The sequence below is a fragment of the Punica granatum genome, chromosome 3 (assembly GCF_007655135.1).
Source record: "Punica granatum isolate Tunisia-2019 chromosome 3, ASM765513v2, whole genome shotgun sequence".
In the NCBI taxonomy this organism is placed as follows: domain Eukaryota; kingdom Viridiplantae; phylum Streptophyta; class Magnoliopsida; order Myrtales; family Lythraceae; genus Punica; species Punica granatum.
Genome location: NC_045129.1, coordinates 149,699 through 175,035, shown reverse-complemented (window position 1 = coordinate 175,035; position 25,337 = coordinate 149,699). Strand labels below are relative to the sequence as shown.

Genomic DNA, 25,337 nt, shown 5'->3' with positions numbered 1-25,337 from the left:
ATCACAAACGGTTCATTGATTCTATCAATTTAAAGTTATACAAAGAGATAAAAATTAAATATTTATAAACGCAGCTAACTAAAACAGACGTTTTCTAAAAAGTAGTGGGAGTGAAGTAATTCTAAGAAACTTTTATGGTTTGTTTACTTACGGAGAATTCTTCAATTTTCTAGGAAAATTCTATAAAAATAGGAAAACTACAAATTTTATGGTTTGATTACTTACGGAGAATTCTTCAATTTTCTAGGAAACTTCTATAAAAATAGGAAAACTACAAAGAGTACGTTTACTTTTATTGAATTGAATTAATTTTTCAAAGAAAATTTTCATCTCCATTATTCTAAATTGTATAAAAATTAGACTTTTATATTTATAAATTTATTTTATATCAACTTTTTTTGGCAATTACTCCAATTATTCTCGTATTATAAAATTTTCTAATTTAACATTAGTAAACATATTCTTATATTTTCAAAAAATAAATTTAGAAAAGGAGAAGAAAAATAAAGATGAAAACTGGAAATCAATTTTTTAAAAGTAAACAGAATGTTAAATTGAACATCTCTCACAAATTTGTCCTATATATTACAACATTGGAATTAAATAAATACGTGATGCATACTAATTGAGAAGTCACAAATAATTATTGAACCATCTAAAATTACTTTAATTTAATAAAAAAAATTATTGTTTGAAATTGTTGAAATTAATATTTTAAAATTTTTATAGTTCCTAATAAGCAATTTTAATGAAAATATGAATAAATGTCATTACTCTAAGAAAACAAATGGGTGCAATTGTAAAGGTTAAAATACTACAAAGTATAATTAGTTTATTATATATAATTTTTAAGAAAATTATCATGATTCATTAATTTTTGAACTTAAGGTATTGTAAAGGATAAGACCTTATCACGAGCCATTAACTCTTTAAACTTACATTCATCAAAGAATAACATCAAAGCAGTGTTATCAGAACCGGATTGGACATCGAACCGACCGAGGCATGGGTTCATGAGTTTATGGGTTCAACCGGGGGTTTAATAGGTCGGACCGCATGTTTAATTATAAAATAAATAAATATTTTATTATTTTTAAAAAATAATATAAAATACATGAAAGTAATAATAAATATTAGATAATAATTAATGTGTCCAAAAAAATAAGAGAAAAATGGCATCACTTTTCCGGTACTGATGTCCCCACGATCTTGAACAGATACTAAGTGGCACTGTCCTAAGCTTGTTGATGCTTCTTCTTATTAATGCTGCAACTGCTTCATTGCAATGCAACAAAAAGTGACCTTTCACTATATGTACCTTGTTAATGCTACAGTGATGCTTCTATGCAAAATGAAAGCATCATGTTTTCTTTCACTACAAAAACAGAAAGTGAAAGTATCACTGCAGAAACAAAAAGTAAAAGCATCAATGCTGAAATATATGCTAAAATGGAATTAAAAGATGTAGAAAATGCTCAAATGCAGAATGCAACCAAAACACAACACACCAAAGTAATGTCAAAAGCATTACTGCATTAAATTCCAAAATAATAGCTCTTACATCATGAATAAGAAATGTTGCACTAAACTCTTACATGAAGCACTCTTGTTTACAACATAAGAATCCCTCGTAGGGCATACACATCCTTAATCCAATTTCTTGCCTCATAGGATGCGCATTAGGCAAAATGAAAAACATCCAAAATATTGTCTTTCATCAAGCACGTATTCAAACAGCCATAACCAACAAAGTGAAAAAAAAAAAGCCTCAGTATTCACCGTGCAGAATTCACCGAGCATTTCATTCTCAAAATCTCAGCAAAACCAACCATAAAAAATAACCAGCATTCAGCAACAGCAAGTCATCGTGCATTTCAATCTTCATTTTCAGCAAAAATAACCAACCAATCCCTCAGCATTCAGTAACAGCAAGTCACCGTGCAAAATCAACCCGTAATTTGGAATCGAAAAAACTTCATTAAACAGTGATTTTCAGCAAAATCAACCAACCAATGTTTCAATTTTTCACCGCGACTGCAAGCAAAGGTTACCACAATTAAATTAAAATTGGTCCAGTCACTGCAAGCAAAAGAGAAGAGGAAGATGAAGCTCAAACCCTGCTCGAACCGTTGTCGCGCCGTCGTCAGTCTGGACGTTAGAGACTCTGGTTTGGACTCTGCAATCATAGAAACTGCCGCTCAAATGACAAAAGGAGAAGAGAAATCTTCTGAGACTTTGGACTCTATCGCTCAAAGGAGAAGAGGAAGGACTCTGCCGCTCAAAAGAGAAGACGAAACTTGCGATGATTGAGCTCGACGCAGAAGAGCTCGAAGCATAACACTAAACTTGAGATGACTGATGAACTTAGGTGAGAGGTTTTCGATTTCAGTTGGGAGCAACAGCGAAGGTGAACTAATGAAGAACAGAAGGAAAGACTAGGGTTTTTGATTTCTGCTCGCTTTCATTTCGAGTCGGGAGGGGGATTTCGATTCGGGTTTCATTTAAATTTATGAATCCATGCAACTGGCTGGTTCGAATGGGTTCGATGGGTTTACCCAAAAACCGGTTAGTTTTTTGGGTTCATCAGTTTTTTTATGCATTTTGGGTTTTTTAGCTAACCAGATCGGACATAGGTTCGATTTTCGATCTGACCGGTCGAACCGGCCGATCCGGACCGGTTCTGATACAATGCATCAAAGTGAAAAAGGGTTAATATCACCATGTAACACGATATTTTGTAAAATTTCACCACATAGCACATATCGTATTAATTTTACCATTCAACACCATATTTTGAAAAAAAATTCATGACGTGGCACAACAAGCAATAATTTCACCACATAGCACAAAATTTTAAAAAAATTTCACCACGTAGCACGACGTTAGTTTTTCAACAACTTTTTGTGCTATATGGTGAAACAATTTCACAATTTTGTGTTATATGATGAAATAATTTCACAATTTTGTGTTATTTGGTGAAATTATTGCTTGTTGTGCTATGTCATGAAAAAAATTCAAAATATCGTGTTGAATGGTGAAATTAATACGAGATGTGCTATGTGGTGAAAAATTTCAAAATATCATGTTATATGGTGATATTAATCCAATTAAAAATTCAAAATAAGTATTTCGAAAAAAAACATTGTTTTTAAAGGGAAAAAAAGCCAAATAAACGTATAAATTGATCATCTATGATAAGTCTTTCTAATGAATTAATAATTAAATCTAAGAAATATTGAAAAGATAATTAGTAAGATTACATTTTAAAGGATTGTATTAATTGTTACTTAAAATTTAAACTTTAAAAAATAATATTTTTTCCAATAAAAAGTTATATAAAAAAAGTCTGAAAAATTAGTATAAAAATAATAATAGCTATACGACGGCAAACTCATGCAACACACTGGGCACAATACTAGCTATAAAACTAGAAGGAACTATTTTGTCGAACATTCAGTTTCCATTATTACTTGTGAAATTTATGTTACAATTTTTCGTTACCATTAAATCAAAGATATGATTGTAATTTCCACAAAATTACAATCATATCTATACTTCTAATTTTTTTTATATGCAAAAAGAATAAAAGAAAGTAAATAAGACTAAAAGACAGTAAAAAAGGCATAAAATAAGACTCAAACGCAGTCTACCAAAAAAGAAAAAAGAAAAAACTCAATAGGAGTATTACACCTAGGCGAATCACCCATCAACATAATATGGGAGAGAGATGCTGGGTATGATTGGAATCCCGAATTTTATTATGACAGGTCTTCCTATATGTATTTTCGGATTTCGTATATTATTTACTAAGTTAGGAGTTTTGATTTTAGAAGAATACATTTACACACACGTGTATGAATGTAATTTTCATAAGGTTATATTTTCATGGTTTTGACTGCAACAATTTTGGTATTTTGATAATTGATTAATTAATATTTATATGAGATAAGCTTGAATCATAAACTTTCCATGTGTCAACAATCTGCCGAGCTTAGTCATGTGGGTAATATTTGATTTTGCGTCACCGTCTCAGACTCCTCATTTATATTCGCCGTTCCCTCCGATCGTCTATTTTCATTCCTTTGGAAAATTTCAACTGATTGAGTATTGAGAGGAATCAGAGAGGCCGAGAGCGAAAATGGTCGGTTTCAACACAGGGCTTGTGTGAGTAATTTATTCTTAAATTAGTATTTTTATTGTCATTATATTTGTATTTTCTATAATTGTATTATCATGGTCATATCGATATTACGAATTATACATGTATTTCATACGATAGATTATGATATTATTAAATTCGTGCAGGATCTGGCTAATTTAGGTGTTGATTATTTTACTGTGCATCAAATCCAATCCCAAAGATACTCTCGCAGTGGTTTACATGTTGAGTGGCGGTGAAAATGAGAAAATTTATCAAGATTTTCAATTATTCGATCGAAATTATATTTATTGAATGTATTCAAAATTTATATAAAAAATGTTATTGATTATATTTATATATTTTATCAAAAAGGTTGGGATATTACAATTGGTATCAGAGTCGCTCTATTGCAAACTTGAACGATGGTGGAGCAAGCCTAAGTGAGGACTCAGAGTCCCTAACAGGGAGTGTAATGTGACACCCTAGGCGAATCTCATATTAACATAACACGGGAGAGATGTTAGGTATGATTGAAATCCCGAACTTTATTATGACATGTCTTCCTATACGTATTTTCAGATTTCGTATATTGTCTATTAAGTTAAAAGAGTTTTAATAATACATTTACGCACACGTATATGAATGTAATTTTCATAAGGTTATCCAAGAAACTTTTCGTGGTTTTGACTGCAACATATTTTGGTATTTTGATAATTGATTAATTAATATTTATATGAGATACGCTTGAATCATAAACTTTCCATGTGTCAACAATTTGCTAAGCTTAGTCATTGTGGGTAATGGGTAATATTTGATTTTGTGTCACCGCCTTAGACTCCTCATTTATTTTTGCCATTCCCCCTGCTCGTCTATTTTCATTCCTTTCGCAAATTTCAAGACTAAGTATTAAGAGGAATCAGAGAGGCCGAGAGCGAAAATGGTCGGTTTCAACATTCGGGGTGATGTGAGTAATATATTCTTAAACTAGTACTTTTATTGCCGTTATATTCATATTTTCTATAACTACATTATTATGCTCATGTCGATGTTATGAATCATGCATATATTTTATACGATCGATTATGATATTATTAAACCCGTGCAGAAACTAGTTAGTTTAGATGTTGGTTATTTCACTAGGTGTCAAATTCACCCCAAACATACCCTCGCAGTTGTTTTACTGGTCGTGTGGCTGTGGAAATGAGGAAATTTATCGAGATTTTCAGTTATTCAATTGAAATTATATTTATCGAATGTATTCAAAATTTGTATATATTCCGCCTAGAAATGGACGGGCCAATCTTCGGCCTAAACCTGGCAAGACAAGTGTACCAAGCGTGCCAAGGCACTGTCCCAAGATAACGGCGAAACCACCGGCTATTCTAATTGACTTATAGCGTAGCTCCACGGTCCCTAAGGTCCGTAGGAGTAAGCGGTAGCTGGATTTCATGAATGTGATTGATGTATGTCGCAGGTGTGTCAGATGTACTAGACGATGAAACGGTCTTGACAGTTAAACTGCCGAAGTTCTACCCACGGGCGCATGACTTGTACACCTTGAACTTACGAATTAGAAGGAGCGGCCAATCAGCAAACTCAAGCAGTATGCAGTTGAGCTGCTAGTCAACTTGCACGAGATGCAAGTAACTCGGCTATGCAATCGAGTGTCAATAGAACCTCAACCCTAAAACCGAAGTGAAGAGACTTTTCGATCCTTGCCCGGAAGTGAGAAACAGTGGAGAGGATGGAAGCGAGAGCTCTTGATGTAAGATGAAATGTGCAGTATGAGAGTCTAGCTATTCAGATGCATGTGCGGGAAGGTAAATATTGGAAGAGCATGCTGCGAGAAAAGAGATACTGAAAGGTGCAAAACAGGTATTGCGATATTGAAGAATAACGCGGAATTGAAATGACAAGACACGTAAAGGAAAAGTAAGGATACGTTAGCGTAGAGCCTGTTTGTGTTTGTGTTGTCGAGAGAGATTACAATGATGGCACCTTTTAACTCTTATAAGGTAGACTTAAGAACCCTAATCGAGCAAAAATTCGGCCTTATTACGAGGAAATAAGCAACAAAAAGTAATAAAATTCGTAATTCCCTAATAGCTGGCTAAACTGGGAAACATGCATATCCATCTATTTAAAGATAAGGAAATTGCCAAGTTGAGATGATACACTTGCTAAACATTCCGGTAACCTCCATATGAGCGACCTGTCCAAGGCGATGTCCCAAACGCCAACTAAAGGCACTAGCTGTACCTCACTTGCTTTACACGAACTCATTAACCTAAACAAAGGAAAAAGATCGAACTAACTCCCTTACTTAGCTAATGACAGTATATGTCACGTAACTCTCAATGTCTGTTGGGAAAGCCAAGGCAACAACCCTCGCTACTATGTAGAGTAACGTACTCATCCTCGTGCTTGTCCAAATTCGCGCAATACTGTTGTTTTTGAAAGAATTGATATTCCTCCAGCTAAATGATTGGACCACGCTAGCTGAAACCTTTCACGACTTTTCCGTGAATCCCTAACTCATCTAACGGCTGTCCAAGTTGGGTAATGCCATGACTCTTTGAATTGAGTCCTCGAATCCTCAGTCATGAGCCATTTCTATGCACAGACCTCTTGATGTGTCCATAGTGTAAATGTCGAGTCACGGGCCTTAATTGAACCCAAATTTGACTAATTAATCCCCTCAAAAGTATCACGTCCGTCACAGGCTTGTAAAGGCCGTTATGTGCAAAAAATTGGTGTAAGTAGTATCAAAAATGTTACTGATTGTATTTATATGTTTTTATTGAAAAGTTCGGGATATTACAAATAAACTTTTAAGACCATCTACAATGGGCATCCCGACTGCTGCCACATAAGCAGTCGAGACGTCCCCATTTTTTTCCTGATTGTGAGGAGGGGAAATGAGCCCGGATGGTCCTTGGTATCAAGGACTGGCCCGGCTGTGGCAAGCTCCAATTAGAATCTGTTGCAATATATATATATTAAGAATTGGACGCCCGCTGCGTGGCAATAGTGGACCCATTTAGGGCCCTTCTAATGCCAGTGATAAAGATAAAGTTAATTTCTTTTTTAGGGAATGGGGATGGAGACTCACCATCGTGGAGTGAATCTCCATTTATTTTGGGTCTCCATTCTTGATTATGTGACACCAAAGTAGGTCCCTCAAAAATGGGTGCTCCCCGTTGTAAGCCTCAGCCTTCTCGCCTTTCCAAATAACTGCATTAACTTCAATTCTTTGTATTGAGCTGCAAGCAATCACAAAAAAGCCCGAGAGCCCCCAATTCTTGGCTAAGACCACTCACCATTTCTAATAACAACAGGGACATTCGCCATGTGAGAAATTGTAGGGAAGCAAAGAAGTCCCACAAAAAGCCAGAGTCATACCAAAAAGAAGATCTAAAACCACCACCAACCTTGTTTACCATGAATGAATCAGCAACGGGCCTGACTTGAAGAGTAATCCCTTTGGATTTCGACAGCCCAAAAGCATCTTCCCTTGATCAAATAGGCATGCAACCAAGCAACCCACAAAGAACCTACATTCATTAATAACAACCATATTTTCTTCCAGCTTTCTAGGTCCGTAATCCCCAGCCCGCTTCCATGCTTGGGCAAGCAAACAATGCTCTACTTCACCTTTGCTCTTCCTTCATGTCTGTCAGAACCAGATAAAAAACACTCTGCATCTATGATACGCCATCTTAATAATCTTTTCAGGAGAATGAAAGCAGCACACCGATAATTTCTCATAGCAAAGGGACTAAATTCATGAACTGCACCTTGAGATGCTTGGCAGTCCAGCTCTTTATTCTTTGCGTGATTTTATCGGTCCTTGCTGAGCAATCCTGAGAGGAACGCTTCCCTGATGTAAGTTGAACACCTGGATATTTCATAGGTAAATTGTCGTGCTTGAAACCAGGCAACTTCCAAATCGTAAAGATTTGATCAGAATTAAAACCTCCACAATATATCTTCATTTTTTCTGGATTCAATCGAAGCTCTGGAAGTTCATGAAATTTTTCCAAAATTCTCAAAATTTCATGTATAGGGTTGCAGGAACCATTCGAGAGTATAAAGAGTTCATCTGTGAAGCACAAACGAGTATTCTTCAGCCTTTTGCACCTCGGATGATACCCAAACACTTCAAGACAGCAGCATCAAAAGATAAGATAAAACACTTCATAGCAAGAACAAAAAGATAAGGAGAGGGGACGGATCACTTCGTCTTACCCCTTTGCCACGGGAGAAGTAACCAGCTAAGGAGCCATTTACAGACACCGTTTTAAGACTTACTATGTATTGTATGACTTCAATTCATTTCTCTTTTCTTTTTCTTTTTCTTTTTTTTTGTAGGAAAGCGGGATTAACGCCCTAAAAGACTAAGAAGGATAAAGACGGGCCGTGATAACCCCTACAATATATTCTAACCGCAGTGAACCTAAACCATTAGGAATGGAATTAAGGACATGGAGGCCGATAGGGCGAAGAATGGCACATTGGGTAAGCCAATCCGCACAAAAGTTTCCATCGCGATACACATTATGAATCTGGACGTCCGAATCTTTTTGTAGTGGCCCCTCGATCTCATGTACTAGCAGATAATGAAATGGCCCACAGGAAGACACTCTAACGAGCCAATTCCGGACTAACAGAGAGTCTAACTCAACAATAACTCTTCTGCAAACCAGAGACCAGGCGAGATGGAGTCCCAAGAGAACTCCCCACAATTCTGTCGTTACCGAGGATGAAAAACCAATGTTATGCATGAAGCCACCGAACCGGTTGCCCTGATCATCCCAGTTGATAAGGTGCCATGACCTCGCCCTAATGGGATCAGCCCGAGATGCACAACACTTTGCCGAATGGAATCCCCAATCAATATCCATAATATGCGAACCTTCGTCTATCGGGTAATGGAAGTCATCTTGAAATAGTTCCTTGTTCCGTCAATTCCACAATAGCCAGCAACCGACCCCGAAAATTCTTGACCAGCTGATAGAGTTAGTGACACGATGATCTGGTCGAAGATAAGTTAAGAGCTACTCCCGCAGAGGTAAAGTAAAGAAAGCCAAAACCTGGGATTGAGCAAGCAATCTCATGCAAGCAGCTTTTGTAGAGGGGCAGTTGCGCAGTACATGAATGACCGTTTCGCTAGCCGCATTTCAACGACGACGGAGGGCGGAATTTGTGAGATGACATCTCAGCCGATACTCCTGCGTCATGAGACGACCATGAGCAGTGAGCCAGAGAAATTGACGGACCTGTTGGGGACCATCCCATCACCAAATTACTTTCCGCAGTGGGTCCGAAACCAAAGACGATTAAACAAACAAGAATAATTGCAAGAAATAATTAAGCTATATTTATGAAAATCATATAGAAATACAACATATAATTTTTATGTACTTACAATAACTCATTTGGTTTGAAGTCGCATATGCTCTCGCAGGTAACCGAGATGTTCTATGTTTAATACACGTGATAGGACTACCTATGCTCTTTTATTTTTTGATTTCAAAATAGGTTCATGGACCCAATACACTACTTTTTTATTAACTATTGAGATTTCTATTTTATTATACAAGGTCATACCCCTTCACTCATCATCTTATATCTTATATATTATATATACATATATATATATATACATTACCACTATTTAAGGTAAACTTGCATCTTGTAACCGCTATAATTTTTTTTCTAAACTTTGTTATATATAGGGCACTAATATCTCTCATATTTTCAAGGAAAAATTGAAAAAAAACTCAATATTCTATTACCTTAAAAATAAGCAAGTTCTAAATGAGTTAAAAGTTTGATACAATTTTTAAAAAGTAAGAATCCTTGAATGTGCTCAAAGATGGGAGAGTAATCTTGCATGCACGAAGCGCGTGCAGGAGAGAGATTCATTCTACAGTATTTTTGTTACATATTAAATAAGGGTTAATTGCACCGGTTGTCCAAAAGGTTTCATGAATATTTTAGGTTGGTCCAAAATATTTTTTTAGTAAGTTGTTGGTACATTAAGTTTCAAAACCGTTCGATGTAGTATATTCCGTCAATTCATGATTAACGCCGTTAGCAAAATGCTGATGTGGCAAGAATATTATAATAAAAAATATTTTTTAAATTTTAATTAAAACTCTAAACTTTTTAAAATTTCAAAACGATCTAAATTTTTTGAACATTTTCAATTTTGCCTCAAACCCTCTTTCTCCTCCACTATTCATCGTCTTCCTCCCCCCCCCCCCAACTGTTCATCGTCTCTAGACCCGCCCTCTCCTTGGACCCGGCAAGTTCCAGTCCAATCGCCTCTCTCCTTCTCGACTTTCTCTCTCTTCTGCTAATTTTCTCTCTCTTCATCTCTGTTGATGGGTGAGCTTCAGTCTCATCATATGCTCGGTTGCATCAAAGCTGCTCGGGGAGCCCGAAAGGGCCGACGTGGAACCCTCAAAATCGTCCGAGTGGATGAATTTGAAGTCGCTCCCATTCTTACAAAACCCCCTCGGGAAGCTGCCGTCCCTGGACTTGCCAGCGTTGCCGCTACTGTTCCCTTGGTAGAATGAGGAGCTGCTCTCGAAAGGAAGCGAGGTGCTGCCGAAAAGAGAGAAAGTCGAGAAGGAAGATAGAGAGAATGTGGGGTACATTTTGAAATTTTTTAAAATTTTGGGTCGTTTTGCAATTTTAAAAAGTTTGGAGTAGAAACGACATCAAACACAGATGACCTAATGTACTATATCAAAACGGTTTTGAAACTTAATGTACCAACAAGTTACCAAAAAAATATTTTGAACCAACTTGAAACATTCATGAAACCTTTTAGACCACCGGTGCAATTAATCCTATTAAATAATGTGTATTCTCAAATAGTCTTTAAGATGATGGCTAGAAAATTACTTCTTAAGATGATAGCTAGAAAAATTAATTCTTAAGATGATAAGAACATTTTGCTCGGAGTGTACATTGATATTCGAAAATGCAACAGGTTTCAACTAATTCAATTTGAACCGAGTCGGCCTATTAAGGGGTAAAACTCTTTCAACATAGATTTTCTCCATTCATAATACTCGAATCCGAGACCTTGCTTAAGGGGTACAAGCACCAAATCACTCGAACTAACTCATATTGATGATACAGACCATTTATCCAATGGAGAAGTACAATGAAAGTCCTATAAGTTTGGACTTTTTAAAACTTTAGTCATTATAAGTTCCAATTTGGATTTTTCAATCCTATAACGTAAGGTTTGCATACATTTTTGGTCTTATTGGTAACTTGTTGTTATGGAGTTGCTTATGTGAAGGTCACAACATCAAATTTTGTTCTAACTGGCCGTTAATTATCAACATGGCAATTTATATTTGGCAGAAAATTAAAAACTAGGAAATTCATTAGAAAATCAAAGATAAAAATAAAAAGAACCCCTAACCCTTGTTGGCTGGGTGGCCACACGAGGTATGGGCCCCTCACCGACGATCCCCACCACCTTATGAGGTTTCAAGGGAACGACGACCTCACAGAGAGACAGAGGTAGGCGAAAGGGTCTTCGATCTGGTCCCCTTCATAGGAGAGAGGACCAGAGCAAACACTCCTTTTTTGGCCAACTCGTCCCAGAACCTCTGGCAAGATCATTAGAAAAGAGGGGTGGCCAAAAGGGGAGCGACCTTAGGTATGATCACCCCTCCCTCTGTGTGTGCTTTTAGAGGGGAGGGGAAGATGGAACAAATTCGTGCTAGAAGGGATGGGTGGCTAGAAGGAACCCACCCGATCTGCACCCCAACCCTTTTCTCTGTATGAAACAAGGCGGGGCTCTAGGTTGGGGGGCCGCTTTCGACCATCCAATCCTTCCCATGAGGTTGTCATTCCCTAGCAACCTCATCTCTGGGGTGGGGTTGACAATTAATGGTCAGCAATGACAATTTTGATAGCGTCATGTCCATGTTAGTAGTTCCGTGATGGCCTATTATTGAAGTTGAAAAAACTCCAAATTTTTAGAACTTTCTTTTGTATTTCTCCTCTTTATTCCCATCCATGCATGATAAGAAAGGGTTCTGATACATACCAAATAGCTACGAACATTTTTTGTAGTATTATTATTATTGCTACCAAAGATAATTAATTATTTTTTATTTCACATTATCACGTTCTTTCTTCTTGGGTAAACATTTATTATCACGTCCTCGTGAAGAAGTCAACGTGGCTGGTAACTTCTATTTCTAGAATTATATGTTTTGTGCAAGTTTTTCCGACCTTAAAACGCATTTTTATTGAGGTTGGAATGAAGATGTACACATATGACTTTTGGAATTCTTAGATCGATGCACAATTTGGTGGAATATTAGATTTTATTTTCTGAATGACATAAATAAAGTCAGGCCGTGAAATCTATATTCTTATCCGTCGATTCATCTTTTATCCATATCTTTCTTCTATATAATAATCTTCTTGGACCGCGTCGTCCTCTGTACATTACTTGTACACTTCTTCAAAGCAGAGCCAGAATTAATATATTTTGTTTAACTTTATTATTATTATTAGTTTAATTTTATCCATCATTGAGGCGGATTGCAAAAGCATCATTCCAGCCGATGTGCCATCATATCAAAATGAAATTCAACTTGTCTTGGCCTTGATGATATGATCAAATGGCAATTTGAATTCCTCAGGACAAAAAAAAAAAAAAGTAAAGGGTACGACACATAACTACATCTGGAATATTTTTTTTCTTTATCTTTAATTTATTACCCATTTTAAAGAAAAGAAAAACTAAATTATACTTTTCTTGCTAACGTTGGGTATTTGGAGTTCCCCTATCTAATCCTCATGATCTCGTATATAGACCTACAAATGCACGGAACAGAATAAACCAGCTAAAGACCATGTCAACTGGTTCTAAGAGGATTCAAACTTGAAATGAAATGAATACGTATACACCTTTTACCATAAAACAAACTTTAAAAAACCAAATTACGTTTACTTCTACGATGAAAATCGAAATCAAACACGACTTGATATACTATATATATATATTTATTTATTTATTTGTGAGAGAAAAAAATAAACAGCTTTTGGGGGACCCGGGATGCTTAGTCAAATTAAGTAAGCCTTGAATCAATTAGATAAATTATATTTTTTTTATATGCATCATGATATCTGAATGTTTATCGGATTTCGATTAATTCAATTCTAGTATAGTCAGCTTATTAAAAGATAAATTAATTTAATTCACAAAATTCATATTAAGATATTATATAAAAAAATAAGTATCGAATTGTTTAAAATAATAATAATAATAATAATAATAATAATAATAAAAAGATGAATGATCTCATGGGATGGAATGGCGTGAATTATAACGTTGGAAAACAGTAGAGAGAGAAGGAGAAGAAGAAAGGGGCAACGTGATAATGATTATAGGAAGGGGGAGGTGAGGGGTAGAAGTGGGGCCCAAACACAAGGAATCAGTGGAGTACTTAGCTGGCAATGGCAAAAACTTAGACTAGACTTTTGTTTCTATCTTTTTGCTTTGCATTGATAAATAAATAAATAAATAAATAAACCTCTCTCTCTCTCTCTCTCTCTCTCTCTCTCTCTCTCTGTGACAGTCTATGTATTAGGCTCCTCTTCTTCTTGTTCATCGTTGTTTTCTCTCACCTGACCACCCCCTAAAAACACGTCCTGACAAACATTGCCTCCATTTGCCACCACTTCCCTTTAAGAACCACCGCCCCCTACCCTCTCCTTCGCCTCCCTTTGTCTTCCCCACTCCCTCCTCTTCAGCAACTGCCAGTGCCACTTCTCTCTCTCTCTCTCTCTCTGCTCCGCCAGTGCCCCTTCTATATATTCTAGCTCTCAGTTCTCATCAGTCCCTTTCTGTCCTTATCCATGGCTGAAGAAACCCCCCACAAACCTCCTCCTGCTGCTACTGAAGCCTCTGCCCCTGAGGAGGAGGTAGTTGTGGTCGCCAACGTCCCCCAGCCCGAGAAGCCCCCCCTCTCCCTCTCCGCCGATAAAGAACTCCCTCCTGCTCCTGAACCTGAACCTGAACCTGAACCTGAACCTGAACCTGAGCCCGTCCCCGAGAAGGAGAATCCCCCTGTCCCTGTCGCTGAGGAGGAAGAGAAGCCCAAGGCTGAAGAAGAGGATGAGGAGGATAAGAAGAATAAGAAATTAGAGAAGGTCGTCACCAAGTCGTCTTCCTTCAAGGAAGAGAGCAACGTGGTCGATGAGCTCCCCGAGTCGCAGAAGAAGGCTCTCGATGAACTCAAATCCCTCATCCAGGAGGCTCTCAGCAAGCACGAGTTCACCGTTCCCCCTCCCTCTGCCTCCAAGGAGGAGGAGGAAGTGAAAATCAAGGAAGAGGAGGAAGACAAGCCTCCCAAAACCGAAGAGATTCCACCCCCTGCAGCTGAAGCACCATCAGCTTCCCCTGCTGAAGAAGAACCTCCCAGACCTGAGCCAGAGGCTCCGGCCCACCCACCACCCCCAGATGAGGACAAGGTGGAAGACAAGGTAACTACTTTTTCTTTGTTCTTTGCTTTCCCTCACACACACAAAGCCCAGATTTTTCTCTTATCCAAGCTACAAATCTCCAGTCCGCCATCAATCATTAGATCCATTTTCATTACATCCTATCCATCTATGAGTTCCTATGCGCCAGACCAGAATATATATTTATTGGAAAAGAAGGAGAGAACTTGATCTACAAGGAGTTGGTCTGACAATTAATTGTTCTGAACAGGAAGCGCCGCCACCTCCAGCGGCAGCTGTAGAGGCTGTGGTCGTCGAGGAAGTGGTAGAGAAGGTGACTGAAGTAGATGAGGACGGCTCTAAGACCGTTGAGGCTATTAAGGAGACCATAGTTGAGTTCTCAGCTCCGGTAGCTGAACAAACCCAAGCCCCACCTAAGCCAGCTGATCAGGGGGAGGGCCCCGCAGAGACCAAGGAACAAGATGCTGCCGAGGTCCCAACCCCTCCTCCGCCTCCACCGGAGCAAGTCTTCATTTGGGGAATCCCGCTACTTGGAGATGAGAGGAGCGATGTCGTCCTCCTCAAGTTCCTGAGGGCCAGGGACTTCAAGGTGAAGGATGCGTTCGCCATGATCAAGAACATGGTCCGCTGGCGCAAGGAGTTCGGGATCGAAGCCCTGCTCGAGGAGGATCTTGGATGCGATCTTGAGAAGGTGGTGTTCATGCACGGGTCTGATAAGAAGGGCCACCCAGTCTGCTACAATGTGTTCGGCGAGTTCAGGGACAAGGAGCTGTACCAGAACACCTTCTCCGATGAGGAGAAGAGGAAGAAGTTCCTTAAGTGGAGGATTCAGTTCTTGGAGAAGAGCATCAGGAAGCTCGATTTCAGCCCTAATGGAGTCTGCACGATTGTTCAAGTGAATGATCTCAAGAACTCTCCTGGACTTGCCAAGAGGGAGCTCAGGCTCGCCACCAATCAGGCACTTCAGCTCCTTCAGGATAACTACCCTGAGTTTTTGGCTAAGCAGGTGCTCTCCTTGTTCTTCTTTTTATAATTGATTGACGATGATGATGATGATTGCATTTCATGGTCGTGCTACTAACTTACTAATTAGAGATCTATTTGGACTGAAGGTGTTCATCAATGTTCCTTGGTGGTACCTTGCCTTCAACAAGATGATCAGTCCTTTCCTGACCCAGAGGACCAAGAGCAAGTTTGTCTTTGCCGGTCCAGCAAGATCTGCGGAAGCCCTGTTCAAGTGAGTTAATCCTTTTCTGACTCAGCTCCGATATTAGTTATTGGGTTCTCTTTCAAGAACTTGAACTCGGGAGCTTAAGTTTGACCATTTGCAATTATAATTAAATCAGGTACATAGCTCCTGAGCAAGTACCGGTGCAGTATGGTGGGCTGAGCAGGGAGGGTGAGCAGGAGTTCACAACCTCTGACCCTGCCACCGAAGTTGCAATCAAGCCAACGTCCAAGCACACTGTTGAATTCCCCATCTCTGAGGTAAATGAACTGCAAACGCTTATTATGAATTACATTATTTAGCAAAAAAAGAACTGCAATAGCTATAATCCCCTCTACTCTAAATATGTTGATTGGAACGGGGTAAGCTTTGGTATAATGGTTTAGAGAAACACAAACACAAAATATATAGATTAATGACATGCTATGTATGTACTGTCAGTTTTCTTTGACTTGCTTCATATGCCAGAGCCCCAGTTGGCATGGGAAGTTTGATTTAACTAAGGAGCTCTTCTTGGGAACCTGCAGAAATGCCAATTGGTATGGGAAGTTAGGGTCGTCGGTTGGGACGTGAGCTATGGAGCTGAGTTTGTGCCTAGCGCGGAGGGCAGCTACACAGTGATCGTGCAGAAGTCCAGGAAGATTGCAGCAGCCGATGAGACTGTAATCTGCAACAGCTTCAAGACGGGAGAACCTGGGAAGGTTGTAATCACCGTCGACAATCAATCCTCCAAGAAGAAGAAGCTCCTCTACAGGTCCAAGGCCAAACCCTCCTCTGATTGAACAAGGTACTAAATGGGGAAAGATGTCAGTCATGGTACTGCTCTTGGATCAACATTTATTCAGTTCGATCTCTTCCTGTTGTCTGATATCATCATCATCATCATCATCATCATCAGCATCAATTTAGTTTCGAATGTTGGGAGTCCAGTGATTTATTTATTTATTTTTGGCGGTTGGTGTTTTGCTTAATTTTCTCTGGGAATATTGTTGGGGTGCAATGGTGACTGTTCCTTTTTATGGATTGGATTGGATGGATGGATAGGTAGATACACATCCCTAGTACAGAAAGGGAAAAAAAAAAAAAAGAAAAAAAAAGGACGCATTAATTGCTCTAGCGCAGCACATATTGTAAGAGGGAGGGATGGCTGGATATATGTATTACCAACGATATATGGTTTTAATTTGTTGGCTGTGAATAGAAACTTTGGTTGTTATTCTTGATGATATGACACTGTGGACAGTATTTGTGTGAAAGGTTATATGCTCTTCTCTCTTGAGTCTCTCTTTTGATGTATGATGACCGAACTCTTTTAATTGGTCTTCGGTATTGGAAGCTGGGTTGTGTTATTGGCTACACTTATTAACCAGCTTGATCAAGCCCGGCCGCGGCTGGGAGTGTTATTTTGGCTTTTGATTCATAATGAATTGGAAATTCATTAAGATTTGAGGAGGCTATGGCATGGCATGACATGACAATCCATGCATGCATGCCAACCTCAATGTAATAATCACTGCTGTCCACTTGGTAATGATCTAGCTAGAGAAGTTCCTCTCTACTTATTATTATTACTGTTATTTTAAATGGAAGGGAGAAAGGATTTGGTTTAGTAGAAGAATGCTTGGTTGTCCATCAACGAGTTGTACTTCTATACCAAATTACCAGTCTATCAAATTAATTCAAATCAAAGCGAAGTGTTTATTTATATGTATATACACACACAACAGGTTTGGTTTGAAAACATGTCACTTTGTTAGAAATTAATTAAGGGATCAAGTCGGGTCTATTTTTAGTTTTATAATCGTCTGATCAGAGAATTAAACGGGGAGACGAGGTGGGTACTCCGATCAAACAAAAACAGTGGAGATATGTGTAAAGGCCGGAAAGAGCACAAAAGGTCGTCGCTAGCTAAGGGTGTGCGGTTTGAGTTTTTTTTTCACGATATCTGGATCATACGCTGTAGGGGATATGTTTCAAGATTTTGAAATCGGATTCTATACCGTTAGAACCTAGAATCGAAATCTACCATAAATTTGAATTATACTACTAGTTTCGGTATCATGTTGAAATCTGTAAAAAAAAATTTCCTTCAAGCACAATAAATAAAATAAATAATTAAAATAAAAAAGATTCCATTCATAATTACGTAAAATAAATAAATATCAACATAGATTAATCAGATCACATTTATCCACAGAATTAAAAGATTATGTAACTCTCTTTAGGATTATATAATAGACAAAATAAATACACAACTAAAAGATTATGCAGTTATTTATTTAGCAAAAAAAGATGATATAACTCTTCTTAATAGACAGAGGAAGTAAACTCTCATTAGGATTTTACAGCAAGTATGTTGGAATCGAAACTTATTGTCATTGGTTCCTTAAATTATTAACCGGACTCTACCCTATTTTCAATTGGAATTACCCCGACCATACTTTTACGGGTAGGTTTCAATCGATTCCGAATATACTCAGTATATATGTACACCCCATATCCCAAGCTACTTAGCTGCTATACTAGTACTGGCTAGATTATATATATATATATATATATATACTAGTACTGGCTGGATGGCTATTAATAGTAGATGATTAAGGCCAGAAAGATTCTTGCTTAATCATTAGAGATTTTCAGTTGATTAATGTTTGGTGAGATGTCTCGGCATGACAAATAATGGGGGACTACTTCCAAATGTCCAGCTTTTACTTCCGCTGTGTGAGGGTACAGCTATGGAGCTTGTATTTATTGTCTATACCAACCGGAGTGGGGCAGGGCCAAAGCCCGTCGATTCTAGGGCTCAAGTTTTTTAAGAGAAACCATTAAGTTTCCAATCGTTAATATCCGCTTTTCAAATCAATGGGAACCGGAAGAAGAGGGCCATCCCGTCCCTTTCCTGACGTGGGCGGCCGCGTCGCTTTCATTACTTTGGACTTTATTTATGTGTTTTATTTATTAAATTAAAGAAAAAATATATACTTTTAATCCCATACCTTTATCATTTTTTTTATTGTATACCTTCCGTTACTTTTCTATATTCGTCCTTACGTTATTTATATCGTTAAGTATGCTGAGTTGGATTCTTGTTGGTGCAATACAAATGACAAGTAGCAATTTATGTATTATCCAAAAAAGAAAAAAAACAATAGAGGGATGAAATGAAATCAGTAAAAAATTTAACTGGTTATAAAAGTATACTTCATCTTTCATTACAATCTGATTTATCTCAAGAGAAGGAAAAAAAAAATCAGAGAACATACGAGCGAGAGAAGAAGAAGAAGAAGATTTGGGATTCGCTTGATTGCGTTAGGGTTCTTGCTAGCTCAGAAATTTTACAATATGATTTTAATTTGATTTCCCTTTGATTTGAAAAATTGATTTTACTCATGCTTTGCTTGGACTCCGTGAAGAAGAAGAACAAGCGAAATCCCTCCCTGCTGCCGCTTGTTCCATCTTTTTTTTTTTTTTACTTTTTTATGTAGACATGTATTATGAAGGCGGATATGGATTTTTTTTTCTTCCCTTCCTTTTTTTAGTGTATGTTGTGTTCCGTTAATATTGGCCTTATGATCTCAACTTCCTCGCAAACTTTAGTTCCTTCATTAAGCTTGATAAAGTAAGGTTGATGTGCAATGGAGTTTTAACTTGTTGGTAATATGTTATTTTTTTTTTCTTGTGAAATATAAGTTCTAGACTAATGAGGACTGGTGGAGAGACATTTTAAGTGAAAGTGAACTCACGCCCATATGAGTTCAATGAAAATTCAATAAAGTTGAATATGTAGTATGATGGGAGACTTGGCAAAGAGAAATATGGTTATTGTGACGGTGTTTTTTTTTAAAAAATTTACTTTGAAATTATAATATGATGTAAAATTAATAAGATTTTTTTTTAAAAAATTAATGAAGGATTTTCTTGGTAAACCATCTAATACTTTAATTTTAGCAACAGGGGTTGGAATCTTGTGACCGCATATTTTATTTAGATTATTAAATTTAAGTTTTAAATGCTATTATTGATCATATTCAAATTTGCTTATGTCTATCTACATATAATGATTTAAAAATTGATTTTTGTGTGGAGCCGTCTTATAGGCTGCCACATGGTGTCATAAGTTCTTACACCATTCTGTCTTTTTCAAAATTATAATATGAATACTTGAACAAGTTTTAAAAGTTATTCTCTCCTTAAATCTTGTGCTTATGTTTTTTCACCAATATGCTTGACATTTTTCAATCTTCAACATATTTTAATTAATATTTCATATATTTATCAAATGATTTTTTAAAACATTTTTCCTAATCTTTCTAAAATTTTCCTCATCGATAAATTTGTTTATAATAATTTCTAAGAGTGTGTTTGGATTGAGAGTTGAGTTGAGTTGAGTTTTGGTTTTAATTGTTTTGTAATGATTGTATTGTTGAATTATGAGAAAAAGTGTGAAAAAGTAATAAATAATTGAGAGAAAATAATGATTAAGTAATGATTGTGTCGTTAAATTGTGAAAAAGTAATGAATAGTTGAGAAAATTTAATATAAAAAATTGAATTGAATGGTTAAAAATATTTTAAAAATAAAAAAAGTAATGATTGTGATATTGAATTGAAGATAAGTGGAGTGGAGTTGAGTTGAGTTGAATATTGTTCTGAAAACAAACACACCCTAAGTTTCTCCTCGAGTATTAATAAACTTTTTTCTTGTAAAATTATATTTTGTCTTGCTATTTTCCCTTCATGAATTTCAGTCACTAAATATGATATAAACTTTTGAATAATTTATAAATTTTCTATAAAGCTTTTCTAACTATATGACAGGTCCTAACATATCATCATGGTTTTTTTTTCTTATTAAAGATATCAGATGAATTATTTCTTTTATTTCAATGTCCTATCAATGCTGGTTGAAAAAAATGACTTAATAAAATAAAAAAATAGCTTTCTAACTATTAAAAATAAAATTTGCAGTTCATGCAACATATATTAAATAATACACCTTTTTTAAAAATTTAAATTTTTATTGACAATTGAGAGTTTGTGATTTTAATTCTGTTCTAATATATTGAGGTTATATGTTATATTGAGCATTGCCTGAATTACAATTATGATTTTTTTTTTATCAAAAGAATTTCAGCCGGCATCACGCGGGCACCTTGCCTTAGTAAATAATAAAGGCCGAAACATTGAAGATGGAGCTTTGCTTCTCCCCACTCACTTTGGAGTAGCCTTGGCCCATTGGGCCGATCCTTTATGTTTGAACTAAGGTGAACTACTATACAGACTGCATTACAGTTGCACTAAAGAAACAAGAATAAAAGGGGAAAAAAAAAAGTAATTTGCGACTTGCAAGCAACATGATGAATTAATGTTTGTTTTGTGGGTGTAATGAAAAATAGGTAACGATTATGATGATGAAGATGACGACTTCATTTGCAAATAAAGTGCTCCCCCTGGTAGATAAAACCATGAGGTGAGATGAGATAAAATAATTTAGCTCCGCGATCTTCCAATTTGATTATAATTGTAGTTGTGGATAATGAATCAAGAAAAAGGAAAAAAAAAAGGGATTTTCACCAAAAATAAAAAATGGTAACGCGATCTTTCCTTCGTTGATAGATTGATAGATGTTGTCTGAAATATGGGTATCCATTAAACGAGTAGAACCAACAGCTCGAACTAAACAAGCGCTAGAGCGCTGGTTTTTTGGTTCTCGCTTCGATTCGGTTCAAGACCCACATTTCAATGGATATATTCCAGTCCGGTTTTCGAGTTCCAATTTCCTGAACTCAAACTGAGCCAAACCGAAACTTGATATTTTCGAGGGCAAAAAGATTCACTAAATCCTGTTTGTCCTCGGACGTTGGGGCACTCTTCCTGTTCTCTCCTATCGTTTTTACTTCTCTCTCAGGGCGACACCTTCCTCTCTTGTCTTTTCTCAGGGCGACCCACCAGCCAGCCGCCGTTGATCATGGCTCACTCCCTTGGTTCGTCACTGACCAGTCGCCTCCACGCCACCTCTCTCATCTCTCTCACTGAAGAATCAAATACTGAAGGGTTTTGTGCTCCTTTGCAGCTCGGGATTTTCGGGAAGAAAAATCCAACAGGAGGCGTTGGGATTATGAAGATGTCGATTCCTTTTGCCTTCTGCCTCGTGTAGTGTCTACTTTCAGCAAAATTCTTTTCTTTTTCTTTTTTTTTTAAGCAGCAGCTGTCCTCTTTTAGCAACGTGAGCAAACATATAATGAATTTTAGTTTTAATTGATTTATAATAATTATGTTGTTGAATTATGATAAAAAATATGAAAAAGTAATGAATAATTGAGATGAAATAATGATTGTATTGTTAAATTGTGAAAAAAAATAATGAATATATTGTTGAGTTGATAATAAGTGGAGCAGAGTAAAAAGAATTTTAAAATCAAACAGACCTAAGATTGAAAATTTTCAGGTTTTGTTCGAAATGACTCAAGGTTTGGTTCGGTTCCTTTTTCTCTTCGGTTTAGGTTGGATGAGCAAAATCTAACTCGAAAATTTTCAATTTATTGGGTGGGGTCGGTTCACCCGATTGCATGCCCCGCCCCGCAACAAGATTGTTGGCTGTAACATTGTTTTGTTTGCAGTACTCATCTCCTACTCCAATAAGTATAGGAAAAAAAAATTGCACCGTAGGTCGCAGCCGGTAACAGTTTTGGGAGTATTTTTTTTTCCTATGTAACAATTTTAGACAAGACAAAACATTCTAACTCCGTTGTAATTAACTGCTTTCAATTTCTTTTATAAATAATTAATTGTAGTCCATAAACTTCTCATTAACACCGTTAACATTTAGTGGCTTCACGAATGTCGTTTCAAAAAATATTTGACATGGCAAAATGTTAAAATAAAAAAAAATCATTTTATAAAATTTAATTTGAACAAGATGATGATGATGAAATTTTCGAAAGCCTCTCTCCTTTACCTTCCCCTCTCTTCGTCCTCACACACTCCCTCTCCCCTTTCTTTTGCCATCTCTCTCCCGTAGATCGTTAGAAGCTCATTGGTGTCTCTGGTAATTCACTGGTCATCGGAAGTCCGTCAAAGCCATCTCTCTTCCACTATTTTTTATTATATAATATTTTTTACCTTTTAATTTCAAGTGAATTAGGATAGGGGTGTCTTGCCGACGACCCCAACCTCCAACCCAGTTCACCACTAGGATCGCCGGCGAATTGGTTAGGGAGGTGGGGTCGTCAGTGGGGTCGCCTAGCCCCCGAATCAAAGCACCCCAACCCTCACCTGAAGCTTAGTTTGGACGTGCTATTATTGAAATAAAAGTATTGAAGTATAATTATTAAAAAATAAGTGCTGATTTTAAAATAAGTAAAATTGTTTGGGATGTAATAATTTAAAACTACTGAAATTAATATTAATGTTTAATATAGAGAATAAACAATAATAATTTTTACAAGTACCGATCAACCTACTGGAGAAAATCACGTTTCCAATTGCAAAATTGGCCAAACCATGATTTTAAAAGATCTCACCAAACACTGCTTCTGCCTAAAACTCAATAAAATAAGCCATTATTCAACTTTGACCACACTCTCAAACAAAGTCTCGGAGTTTTTTATAGTTCGCGACAGGGGCGCACTACTTATATTATGCTTATTCTTAATTTTATTAAATTTCAACAGGTCTTTAGAAATATTCAATTACTATTATAATTTTTCTACAATAATATGAAAGCATATATTATTTAAATATTGAATCGCTATGGCCATAGTGCAAGGTTGTTTGCAGTCTGCATCCATTGCACTCGGGTTTGGTCCTGGATCCGCTACTAGTCGGGGGTAGGATCACGGAAAGTTGAGGTTGAGGATCCTGCTGTCAGTAACCCCACATCCCAACCGAGATCAGCGAAGGTGTCCAATCACCTTATTTCTAAATAAATTTAATCATTCCATTTATTTATTTTTTATTGAAAATTTTTAAAAAATGAATATTTTTATTTTAATTTCTATGCTACTTTTGATACATTGAAATATCATTTACCACCTTATTAAATTGTTGATGGCGTTAGAGCATCTACAATGATGAACACTCTTTGAGTCCTTATTGATGGCCCACAAAGTACCACGTAGGCGCCACATCACCCGAAGAGGTCTCGGGGAAAAAGGGATCGGCTCTTCTAGTAGTTGATCCCTATTGTAGTTTCACACTTATTATTGTTATTATTATTATTTTAAAGGGGAAGGAGGGTCACACGTGGCCTGCCTATGTGAAGAGCTCTTTGCTTCACTCTACAGCAACAACAAAGGGCCGCCAGGTGGGGGGCCTTGATTTGTTGGGCTCGAAGAGGGCTTCGTCCCTGCGTAGAGGGACAGGGCCTTCTCAGGCCTCCTCCAATGGGGACAAGGCCGGGACCTGGACTAAGGCCCCGCGTTGGCATAGGCACCTGAGGAGGTTCTGAGGGTACAATTGGCAGATTGTATCAGATCGTTACTAAAAGAAAGTTGTTAGAGGGTGTTTGGGATGAGGAAATCTATTATACTACGTTTAGTTTGTAAGTAACGTTTTAAAATCAGATTTTGAATTTGAAACAGAGTTGTATAAATTGTTATGTATGAGGCCCACCCTTTGACTTTGTATGAGTTATTTTGTTTTGTTATGAAAAAAAGTGGTATAAATGGAATCCATATTTTGACTTTGTATGATTTATTTTGTTTTATTGTGGATAAAATTAAGTTAAAGTATGATTTTAAAATCACACTAACAAACCAAACAAAGCACATTAGATTCCTAGAAATATGATTTTAAATTCCTCAACCCACTAAATTACTGTGTTTGGTTGCAAATTTTTACTAGAAAAATGAATGCCCAATAATAATGTCAATTCCCAATCTGATGGTAATGTATTTTCCCATGGGGAGAGGGGTCCAAGTAGATTCCCACCCAAGTGGGAATCTTAGTTTGTATAATTTATAACAAAATTGCCTCATTTACCTTAACTCTCCCTTCTCCTAACGTATTAGAGCAGACGGCTCTCACCTTTTGCCCTACCTCTTCTCCCTCCCTCCTACCTCTTCTCCGTTGCTCCTGCTTCTTCTCCGTCACCAGCACCTCGCGTCCTCTCCGTCTACTGCTCCTTTTGCCCGTTTCAGGTATGGCTCATTGTCTCCTCCTTAATTTTGCTCATCTCGTCTTCAATTTTGCCCATGTCCTATTTGTTTTCTTGTCCTAATTCGACGAGGGTAGTTTATGTTTTCGTCAAATTTCCTCTATTATTCTTCCATATGATATTCTCCTGTGATTATGTAAGCAAATCTTGCTGATTTGGTCCTTTGAATATCCTTGGATACATATATGCTCGCCATATTGCTTTTTGTATTTTGGTAAAAAAGACTAGTTTTCCAGTAATTTTCTTTCTATGCCAAACAAGGTAATAAGGATTACTGATAAGATCCTCGGTCCATATTAAACA

The 25,337-nt window shown here is 37.0% G+C and overlaps 1 protein-coding gene and 2 long non-coding RNA genes across 4 annotated transcripts; 2 read left to right on the top strand and 1 right to left on the bottom strand.

Moving 5' to 3' along the window:
* The first annotated feature begins 4,076 nt into the window (after positions 1–4,076).
* On the top strand, positions 4,077–6,057 carry LOC116199265. 2 transcript variants are annotated; one of them, XR_004155511.1, is made up of 3 exons: positions 4,077–4,164; positions 4,306–5,105; positions 5,616–6,057. It is a non-coding gene; the product is annotated as an uncharacterized LOC116199265 (long non-coding RNA). The 2 variants fall into 2 exon arrangements; XR_004155510.1 differs by lacking the exon at positions 5,616–6,057 and having other exon boundaries at positions 4,306–5,454.
* An 834-nt stretch (positions 6,058–6,891) lies between these two features.
* Positions 6,892–9,420, bottom strand: LOC116199349. The gene is made up of 5 exons (XR_004155529.1): positions 8,118–9,420; positions 7,939–8,039; positions 7,573–7,814; positions 7,254–7,404; positions 6,892–7,121 (listed from the first exon to the last, which is right to left on the bottom strand). It is a non-coding gene; the product is annotated as an uncharacterized LOC116199349 (long non-coding RNA).
* Positions 9,421–13,787: 4,367 nt separating this feature from the next.
* LOC116199741 (patellin-3-like) lies at positions 13,788–17,154 on the top strand. Its single transcript, XM_031530212.1, has 5 exons — positions 13,788–14,671; positions 14,901–15,656; positions 15,763–15,887; positions 15,997–16,138; positions 16,406–17,154. Exons 1-5 carry the CDS (start codon positions 14,045–14,047, stop codon positions 16,658–16,660), a joined length of 1,905 nt encoding a protein of 634 aa, XP_031386072.1. The 5' UTR covers positions 13,788–14,044; the 3' UTR covers positions 16,661–17,154.
* The last annotated feature ends 8,183 nt before the right edge of the window (positions 17,155–25,337 follow it).